General features: G+C 35.9%; 1 protein-coding gene across 1 annotated transcript; it reads right to left on the bottom strand.

The window, feature by feature from the left end:
* Positions 1–159: 159 nt before the first annotated feature.
* LOC126826957 (28S ribosomal protein S22, mitochondrial) lies at positions 160–11,436 on the bottom strand. The gene is made up of 8 exons (XM_050556124.2): positions 11,304–11,436; positions 9,542–9,708; positions 7,522–7,686; positions 6,453–6,596; positions 4,693–4,776; positions 3,838–3,983; positions 2,404–2,506; positions 160–1,314 (listed from the first exon to the last, which is right to left on the bottom strand). The coding sequence occupies exons 1-8, from the start codon at positions 11,425–11,427 to the stop codon at positions 1,216–1,218; spliced, it is 1,032 nt and encodes a 343-aa protein (XP_050412081.2). The 5' UTR covers positions 11,428–11,436; the 3' UTR covers positions 160–1,215.
* Between the last annotated feature and the right edge of the window lie 284 nt (positions 11,437–11,720).

Raw genomic sequence — 11,720 nt, 5'->3', positions numbered from 1 at the left:
GTCCAACAAGATCTATACGCCAATCCTAGTCAGTTAATGTCCACTTGTGGGTGTGTCAATAGATTATACAACTAACTTAGAACGTATTCCCAACCAATTATTCATTAGACCTCAAGATCTGTAAGCAAAAATCTTTTAGCCATAAAATCACATATAGCCTAAGAATGACAGTAATTTTTATACAGGTCTACATAAATATACATGGATATTTTGACTTCTAAAACAATGCATGTGTAATATTTAACATTGGTTATCATTAGCACTAATTAAATGATTCTTGTACATACATTTCTTTTTGCAAAGTACTTATTTAAGTACAGAATGTAAAACTGGTTTATAATGAAACAAGAGAACTTCTTTATTAGATACCAACCGTAATTAATATACATAAGAACATATGATTTATGTAATTAATATACATTATACCTTATGATTCAAGTTTATATGCATTTATTTTATCACACTCTATAGGCTATTAACGAGGATTCTTCCAAGATCAGAAACAAATGAGAAATAAGCTTTGGGTGGTATCATAAGAAAATTGTATTCTTTTAATGATGTTACTATTACACTATTTATCAGGCCTAACTTCAATTACACATACAACACTTTATTTATAAGGCCTAACTTCAATTTTATCTGTAATGAGCTTTATTGAGACTTGGATAGCCATGGCCAGATTATGGTTGCATGGGCTGTAATTCAAACAGGTGCCCTTCCATAGAGATGATTACTAGTGTCTTTTAAGTTGAGCACATTGTTTTGTGAAAATATAATAATTATATTAACTGCGACTTTATTGGGTTCAAATTCAAATTATGCAATCAAAGAAGGAATTATTTGGCATAAGTGTATTAATATTGAAGCAAACATTTGCACACTGGCTGGAAGTTCACACGTTCTGTCCCATACACACCACACTGCTGACAGTTTGTATTCCTTTCCTTATCTAGGTATGACATTTATCACACTAACAATTTGTTTTCCCCCACCCCTCCCCCTTAATAAGTAACTCTTGATATCTTCTCCAATTAGATTTCTATCTTAATCTTTAGATCCTCAAATCTATGCCACTGTTGATTTCTATCTGGATCTTTAGATCCTAAAATCTATACAATGAGATGTATACTAGTTATCCACACAAACTAATTCACTGATAAATATGGCTGAATTAGTCACATTATGATTATTTTGACCAATATGAGAAAACAAAGTTTATGCAGTTTGTTTTGATTTTCCTCTCAATGAATCCTCGAAAGCTTGAATAGATAATTCTAATTCTGCTTTATTCTCGGCATCATTCTGACAATATGTCTGAAACAAAAGAAGATTTATATATGAATTAGAAATGCAATGAAATGGCTTTTAATGGCACGTCAGCACAAATCTAGCTATATTGCATTAGAAAATATTTTTTTTATAATTTTCTGGGGCCTGTTTCACGAAATTTTAACTAAAGATAAAATCCAAATTTAAGTAGATACTTCAATTTTGATTGGCTAAGCACTTAAATCAATCTAATATTATCCAATCAAATTACTAAAATTTCTTTGACAGTGGTTGGCAACTATAGTCTTTATAGAGCCACTGTAAAGATATGATAAAGGAATGGAATAGAATTCAATTCGAAATGGAGTTTAACGTCCTACTGTTCTGCTCCAACTGGGCTAATGAATATGGGTATACGCTAGGAAATTAAAAAAATAATGACCAGTAATTCGGTACTTACCAGCTTGTGTTTGTAAAGGGAAGAAGGTTTTTATCCTTATTTATTTTATAGAGATTTCAGAGGGGAGATAAGTGAAAAAAAATCTTGATATTGTTGAAAATGAAATGAAATGGGGTTAAATGTCCTACTGTTCTGCTTTGAAATGGGCTAACGAAGATGGGCATACGCCATACAGTGCGCTATGAGGGAAATTTTGCCTAGACAGTGGCACTACGACCTACTCTTAGTATGGAATAGAATAGAGTAGAGTTTGAAGTCTCCTCAACACAATACTTTGGTCCCTTTAAAACGAACATACAACAACTGCAACAAAAATCAAAAACTTCCATTTTCACTTTTGACAGTGTATCTCTTTGCGAGTGAAATGGGTCCGTCAGATAAGCCACCCATATGAACTGTTTATGTTCATGTGTAGGTAATTAGCCTGTTATTAACATACACTGGTTACAGTGCATTTCAGCAGTTTTGTATTGTTTCTGAATATCCCCTACTTTTTTTGAAGGGTATATATGGTTAGCTGTGCAATATGTGGTAGAATTTTACTTGGGACAGTTAAATTCTGTTTACCCTCATTTCATCTCCAACTGTTTATAGCAATTCATTTTTGAGAAATGAAGTTTAAAAAAAAACAAAAACATTTATTGTGACTTAAATTTGTAGAAATACATAAATACCTTCACACGTTCTATATCCTGTTTATCTTCCATATTTATCGCTGTTTTACTTGAAGGATGAAGTATTACATATAAATTAACAACATCAATACAATCATCCATTCTGAAAACAAAATAAAGAAAATAAAATAAAAATTAAATAATAAGATTTTCCCCATCACTAATCCGATGATCAAACAATTAAAGATACATTATGGAAGATTAGATAAAGAGCTGACAGTTCTCACTATAATAGTTAAAAACTAGATAATGTAAAGAGGATATGATGAAAATTTCAGTCAGATTGCTTCAATCTAAGCCTGGAAAACATTATTTTGAAATCACCGTAGCCTCGATTGTCATTGTTACTGCTGTCGCTATAAACAAAATCTCTATTTTCCATTTTTGTGTTTAATCATCAAGGAGCGTTGAACAGCAGATTGGATTTAAATCCAATGAAAATTGGACAGATAAGATGGCAGCAAGAGTTGATTGTGGTCTTTTCATGTTAATAAATGTCTAATAAATAGTTTATATAACATTTCATACCTAAACAAAGACTTGCAATAGGCAAATTTAGCTCTTGCATAATCAAAGAGATCTATTCCCTTTTAGTCTTAAAATGGTTAAATTATGATGTCCTAAATGCCTTGTAACATTATGACTTAATTTGATTTTAAATGAAACATAGGCTAAAGAGCATAATTTTTTTTGCAACCTGGCGGATGAAGATGGACATGTACTCAGTGCAGTGTGCTTTGAGGGCAATTTTGTCTGGGCAGTGGCATTTCTGACTGTTCTTCCATCAAATTCAGACTATTAAGGGTTCTTTTATTTGCATGGGTGGATCATGTTTTTTTTTGGGGGGGGGGGTCGGTCCCATTGACCCTCCATCATGCACCACTGACAAGAGTAGACCAACTGGGGTTTATTGTCCACTAGACACAAACTAGGTCACTTTGGGACTAACATATGGTTCTATTTTATTACAATAATTCACTTGTGCACGTAAAAGATCCCTTGGCAGTTGGAATTCGATATAAGAGTAGGCCGTAGTGCCGCTGTCCGGGCAAAATTTCCCTCATAGCACACTGTATGGCGTATGCCCGTCTTCATTAGCCCAGGTTAGGAGCAGAACAGTAGGACGTTAAACCCCATTTCATTTTCTCACTTAATTAGAACTAAAGTTATCATGACCCAAAGCATCAACCAATAAAATTGCTTATCTCTGCTTACCCTGAGCAGACAATGCTCATCTTCGAACTCCATCAAGGCATTCACCTAATAAACAACTACACCAAGTTTGAACATTCTAGCTCAATTAGAAAGAGAGTTATTGTGTCCCAAAAAGTGTGACAGACAGACGAACGGATGGACAGACAGACGAACCCATTTTAATAGTCCCCTGTTTTCTGCGAAAGGTGGGGGACAAATATTAAGGTAGTAATTACTTACAATCCTTGGTGTATCATATCTACTAACAATAAATCTATCTTCTTATTCCACGTCAGGTAAAACGTCATCGGTCCAAAATGTCTGGTCGATCTCAACACATCAAAGTTTCTATTTTTGTTTATATGTTCATATGTTTTATGTGTTACCTGGAAAAAAGCACAATATGATTTATGTAAGGAAACAGAAATGAAATGAAATGGGGTTTAACAATCTACTGTTCTGCTCCGAACTGGGCTAATGAAGACGGGCATTCACAATACAGTGTGCTATGAGGGGAAATTTTCCCTGGACAGCGGCACTACGGCCTACTCTTATATCGAATTCCAACTGTCAAGGGATCTTTTACGTGCATGCCAATGTATACGCGGAACCTCGGTTTTTCGTCTCATCCGAATGACTAGACGGCTGCCCTTGTCAGGCCCTCCAGTATGGTAACAGAGAGAAACATCCATGCCACACAAGTTAGGTTATTTCATATACAAGCCTGGAGTGCTGGACTGAACGCACCTGTCACAAACTTCTTCAAGTACAGATTATCACACGTCTATATATACAAGCCTGGACATAAGAGACACAAAATGAAATGGGGTTTAACGTCTTACTGTTCTGATCAGACTGGGCTCTTGAAGAAGGGCATACAGATCTTTTACGTGCATGTCAATGTGTAAACCTAAGGTTGTTTGATTGTAAATTACTTGACGACCCAAACGTACCTGAGGTCGTTGGATTGTAAATTACTTAACCACCCAAACCTACCTGAGGTCATTCGATTATAAATTACTTGACCACCCAAACCTACCTGACGTTACAATGGATTATATAATTCCTACATTATTCAACAATCGTTGTACTTACTCTGATATAATCTGGATTGTCTGGTTCAAATTGAACACAAGCTCTGTCTAACATATAGATATATTTATCATCATTTAATACCCTCTGTTAAAAAATAATACAAAAACATTGTTAAAGATACATTATGTATGTGGTAGACTAACGTCACCTGGCCTATGTTACTCCCCGGTCCGAGCTACCCCTATACCCCAAATTTCAGACTCGGGGCAGACCTAGTGTAGCCGCCAACCCCGAACAGACAGACAGACAGACAAACGACAGTCACAAATATTAGTATAGATTTAGATAAAGAGATCGCCATTCTTGCTATAATATAGTTCAAAAACAGATCATGCAAAATGAATATATTGAAAATTGCATTCAAATACTCTATAGCAAGTGAAGATATTTGCCTTTGAAGGTTTGACAAGATGTGTACATTGATTGTAACCACCGTACTTGTTGTTTGAAGCTAAGTCTTGCTTCTTCATTTTTTCAATTAAATCAAAATATGGCTGAACCGTTCTAATCTACTTAATATCGGAGATATCCGATGGCATCGATTGTCATTGTTACCACTGTCGCTATAATAAACAAAATCTCTTTTTTCCATTTTTACGTTTAATCATCAAGGAGCGTTGAACAGCAGATCGGATTCAAATCCAATGAAAATCGGACATATAAGATGGCATCGAGAGTTGATTATGATCTTTTCATGTTAATAAATGTTTAGCATTTAAGTCCTAAAAAAAGACCTGAAAGAGGCAGATTCAGCTCTTAAATAATCCATGTTAAAACAAGAGAAATGAAATGGGGTTTAGCTAGCACCCTACTTATCAGCTCCACACAAAGTACAATGAAGATAGGAATAAGCCATACAGTGTGCTATGAGGGAAATTTTGTCCTGGCAGCAGAACAAGTGCCTACTCTTATATCGAATTCCAACTGTCAAGAGCTTTTTTACTTCACGTCAAGGTGTATACGGGACCTCGGTTTTTTGTCCAATCAGAAGGAATTCATCATGACCATACGCCGTTCCTTGTCAGACACTTACAAAGGGAAAACCAATTAAGGTTGTATATCTGATTGTTGGACAATTTTACTGTATACTCACAATTTACCAACTTAACTACAAGAGCGGCATGTACCATACACAGAGAAATTGGAATTATCTCGGGACAAACATATGGTGTAATACGAAATAAATAGATGACACATATTAAATGTACGTTTATCTTTTTCAAAAGTATCAATCAATCGAACTGATTATCAACTATACACTAAGTTTCATCACTCTCTATCAGATAGAATCAACCTAATGAACATCAACATCAAGTTTAAACATTTTACCTCAATTAAAACCAGAGTTGTTATGTTCCAAAGTCTTGACCAATCAAATTGTTTATCGCTCTGCTTACCCTCAGGAGAAAATGTTCATTATCGAACTTAGTCAAGGTATTGATGTGATGAAACTATACACCAAGTTTCATCACTCTCATTTAATTAGAACTGAAGTTATCTTATCCCAAAGCATCAACCAATCAAATTGCTTATCTCTGCTTACCCGAAGTAGAAAATGCTAATCTTCGAACTCCATCAAGGCATCAACCTAATAAACACTTAAACCAAGTTTGAAAATTCTAGCTCAATTAGAAGGAGAGTTATTGTGTCCCAAAAAGTGTGACGGACAGATGGACGAACAAACGGAAAGACCAGCTGACCACTTTATTTAAAAAGACTTTAGATAGAAAATTTTTTAATTGATAGACAAATTACCATACCTCTAAATGTTCATCATCAAACATCTTAGGTGCCATATACACTTGACCTGTAGTGGGATTGTAGACTTGATTAACACGGTCTCTTTCATCCCAATCAGCTTTCCGCAATGTTCCGTCTGTATCACGAACAACTATTAAACGTTCCTATAACCCCAAACAAATATAAGAAATATATTAACCAATTTTAGTATCAACGGTGATTTATTCTGAATTCTATCTATAGTTTATTGTTACATATGAATTCTACAAAATTAAAGGGGCATTATGTGAGATTAGATGAAGAGCTGACAGTTCTCCCTATAGTAGTTAAAAACTAGATAATGTAAAGGAAATATGCTGAAAATTCCAGTAAAATTACTCCACTCGAACCGAGATTATACTAAAGTCAGTACAATAAAAAAAACATAGTCTCAACTCTAGACTCTCGAGTATCCATTTTTTGATTAAATCATCAATGAGCGTTGAGCAGAAAATCAGATTCAAATCCAGGGAAAATCTGGCTTTTGTCAAGCACAGATTCATCTTTTTATGGATAGTTTAATTCATAACCAGCACTTAAAATTAACGCATGGCAATGGTTAGCGAGTAGAATTTATGATGACACGGTTGACGGTCAAGAGGCAAAATGTGCATCTGGTTATTACATGTATGTCCTTGAATAAGATATTATCCCTATATTCCAGCTTATTGACAGGATGGTGTATCAAAGATGGCTATACGGCCGATTATACGCTGTCCATTGTCAGGTCATCTTGTCTTGTCATTAACAAGAAAAATATAACGACTTGATAATCATTTTTGATATGTTGCTCCTATTTAAAGTCTCAGAGAGAGAGAGAGAGAGAGAGGGAGGGATACAAACTAGTAGGGAATCGAAACTACATCACTTGACGAGGTTGGATAAGCGACCCTATTCCTTGTCACATTCAAGCGTGGAATCAAAACCGCACCACTTGACGCAATGACAGATCTTATGGTCTAACATGCATGTGTTAAATTACCTGGCCACCCAAACAGCAATTAAAGATCATTACTACGACATGAAATGAAAACAAACTAAATTACATACCTTGTTTGATAAACCAAAAGAAATATCAGTGAAGACATATTTACTGGAATCAAATCCCTCTAAATCTGGGTCTTTAGATAATATATCGTGTATAGGTTTCCTAGGCAACATAAATGGAGGCATTTGAAGTTTCCATTCAGCTTCCTTTTTAGCCTTTTCCTCTGCCTTTAAAATAAACAAGCCAACAGTGAGGCTGATGTTCCCCGCCGAAATCCCCAAATAAATAGATGACACGTACATATTAATTAATCGCACATCTATTTTTTTTCAAAAGTATCGAGCAATCAAACTGATTATCAACTATACACTAAGTTTCATCACTCTCTATCAGATAGAATCAAAGTTATCTTGTCCCAAAGCATCGAACAAAGAAATTGCTTATCTCTGCTTAGCTTTAGCTCGATATGTTAATCACTGAACTCAAGTCAAAACGAACATCCACATCAAGTTTAAACAGTCTACCTCAATTAGAAGCAGAGTTGTTATGTTCCTAGGTCTTGACCAATCAAAATGCTTATTGCTCCTTAGCCTAAGCAGACAATTCTCATCATCGAACTTAGTCAAGGTATTGATGTAATGAAACTATACACCAAGTTTCATCACTCTCACTTAATTAGAACTAAAGTTATCGTGTCCCAAAGCATCAACCAATGCTCATCTTCGCACTCTATCAAGGCATTGACCTCATAAACAACTACACCAAGTATGAACATTTTAGCTCAATTAGAAGGAGAGTTATTGTGTTCCAAAGTCTCGGCCAATCAAATTGCTTATTGCTCTGCTTACCCTGAGCAGAAAATGCTCATTATCAAACTTAGTCAAGGTATTGATGTAATGAAACTATACTCCAAGTTTCATCACTCTCACTTAATTAGAACTAAAGTTATCGTGTCCCAAAGCATCAACCAATCAAATTGCTTATCTCTGCTTACCCTAAGCAGAAAATGTTCATCTTCGAACTCCATCACGGCATTGACCTAATAAACACCTACACCAAGTTTGAACATTCTAGGTCAATTAGAAGGAGAGTTATTGTGTCCCAAAAAGTGTGACGGACAGACGGACGGACGGACAGACAGACAGACCAACTCATTTTAATAGTCCCCTGCTTTCTTCGAAAGGAAGGGGACAATTAATTATCATGGATGGGAATTAGAATTAATCACAGAGAGAGAGAGCGAGAGAGAGAGAGAGAGAGAGAGAGAGAGAGAGAGAGCAAGAGAGAGAGAGAGAGAGCGAGAGAGAGGGGGGTTTATTAAACACTGAACACTTTGGGACTAACATATAGTTCTATTTTATTTCAATAATTCACTTGTGGGTAGAAGATAGAGAGATGGGGTTTAATGTCCACTCGACACAAACTAGGCCATTTCGGGACTACATACCATGCAATATTATTTCAATAATTCGTTTGCACATACATGTAGTGGGTCTTTAGCAGTGGGAAGACACCAGAGACAACTCTACTCCTTGTCATGTATAAGCAGAGAATCAAAACATGAAACTTTATTCAATGACACCACTTATGATCCAACGTACAGATGTACGAGTAGAACCCCTCGGCCACAAAACCCCCTATCAGAAATAAAGTATATTTGGTTCTGAACACTGGTAATTTTACTTATTTTATTACAAACTCAGAGTCCTCATTGGCACAGTGGAGCACTAACCAGGAGTTCCCAGGCTTCCATCCATGTGTGGGCGAGATTTACCAACCTGGGAAATAGGATTTTACATCCACTCAACACAAACTATGTCATTTCGGGACTAACACATGGTTCGATTTTATTTCAATAATTCACTTGCACGTAGGGGTCTTTAGCAGTGGGAGGAAACCTGGAAGACCCTGAGAAAATCCACAAAGTTGCACTGACTACCCTACTTCTTGCCATGTACATGTTGGGAATTGAAACTATACCTTTTGACATAATGACAGACCTTATGATTTCACTTGCACGTGTTAAACCACTAGATCACCCAAACCCCTCATTTTATTTCAATTTATTTAAAATTTCAAAACCTCTTGTGTTTCTTCCTCTGTTAATAATTTGTAGGTTGGTTTTTTTAAAGTAGATGATACCATATGAGAAACTTTTTCAACATTCAGTCCAGTTATTTTCTTCAATATACGCTGCACTTCTTGGGATCTGAACAGAACGAAGGGGTCTTTGTCATCTTTTCCGGTTTCTAAGAAAATGAAAATAAAAAAAAATATAAATGCATTTCAGATCTGATCGTTTATTTAAAATGATTAATAAACCACTGTATGAATAATTAAAATTAAGGTCAAGGCCCATTCATCCTCTTACGAAATGAAATGAAATGTGGTTTAATGTCCTACTGTTCTGCTCCGACTTGGCTCATGAAGACAGGCATACGCCATACATTTTGCTATGAGGGAAATTTTGCCCGGGCAGCGGCAATATGGCCTAATCTTATATTGAATTCCAACTGCCACATGCACACCAAAGAATACACAGGTCCTCGGTTTTTCGTCCCATCTGACCGACTAGATAACTGTCCTTATCAGGCCCTCCATTCTGCAATGAACATTCTTGGCCAATACAGGGATCGAACGTGCAACCTCCAGGCTTGCGAGCCAGTGTCTTACCCACTTAGCCACTGTGGCTCAAATCCTGCTTACAATACATAATTTGGAATAAATCAAAATAAGACTAATAGTAGTGATTATTGCCACAAATGTTACCATTAATATAGACCAAAGGTCTAAAGCATAGCACAGGGCTTGAGCAAAGCTCTTTTCAGGCAACACAGGAGCGTAACTAAAATTGGGCATGTCAACATAGTCCAAGTTATCTACACTCTATCAAATCTCGTCAAGCGAGATTATGCGTCTGATTAATGACGTCACATATAAATGACATCAATGAAAATTATTGTCACACATTGTTTTTTAAACAAAATTAATCAGTAATTTATCCAATACTCATACAATTTAAATTTAATTTAAAATCAATTTGGAAAAAAAAATTTGCATCATTTCAGAAACTTAATTATGAAGGTTTTGTATTTGACAATATAAATTAATCAGCTTCGCTCTAGACTAGGACTCACTCAAACAACGCCTGCATGTTCACACATTTCTGGCATTCAAAGTGGTTTGTGACTTTATTTTACAGTTTTCCAATTTCAAATGAAATGAAGTAAAATGGGGTTTAAAGTCCTACTGTTCTGCTTCGAACTGGGCTAATGAAGACGGGCAATAGCAATACAGTGTGTTATGAGGGAAATTTTGCCCGGACAGCAGCACTAGGGCCTACTCTTATATCGAATTCCAACTGTCACAGGATCTTTTACTTGCACGCCAATGTGTACACAGGACCTCGGTTTTTCGTCCCATACGAACAACTAAACAGATGTCCTTGTCAGGCCCTCCGTCCTGCATCACTGACAACGGAGAATCATGCCGGAAAATTTGAATGAACTTTATCAGCCAATGCAGGGATCGAACCCCCGACTTCCAGGGTAGCGAGTCAGCGTCTTCCGGTACCTACTTAGCACCGTGACCCCCAATTTCAAATGACATCACGCTGCACAGTATGTAGCTTTGACTTTGTCAACCATAAACATTCTTTCTTTTTTTTTCTTTTTTTTGAGATGAAATTCTATAAAGTGGTCTGCAAGGCCTTATTCCAGGTGAGTGTAAGGGAGTTATCTACCCTTACACTATACAGTCAGACAGTGTCAAAGTACCTCTCCTCTCTCTGGCTATTTATTAAATTCATGTGCTTAATTAACAATAATACAAAAATATATGTAACCTGTTGTAATGGCACTTGAGAGACAGCGCGTACATCGTGGTTTATGAAACGAAACTTGTCTCAGTAGTGCTGTGTAATTTGATTTTAACAGACAATACGATAACCTTCGACTGGAGGCTGCCATATTGGTTTCGTCCAAATTAAATGGAGTTAAATGCGAAACGAATAGAACATTAAGCGAATAAAAATATATTTCTTATAAAACACAAACAGTTCTTGGATTTTAAAGGGGGCAACTTTTCATTAACAAACTGTTTTGTTATAATTTGTTTTCTGTGCAGAGAAATATAATGTAATTCTTAAACAACGCAAACGATGGAAGGGAAATAACTCTATTTTATCAGCACTACTTTATATTTCTACATCAAATTGGTTATAAAATAGTACGTCATAATTATCAATAAATTCTGATACATA

This window comes from Patella vulgata, chromosome 7, assembly GCF_932274485.2.
Source record: "Patella vulgata chromosome 7, xgPatVulg1.2, whole genome shotgun sequence".
Taxonomy (NCBI): Eukaryota; Metazoa; Mollusca; class Gastropoda; family Patellidae; genus Patella; species Patella vulgata.
This window is presented reverse-complemented; position numbering and strand designations above follow the sequence as displayed.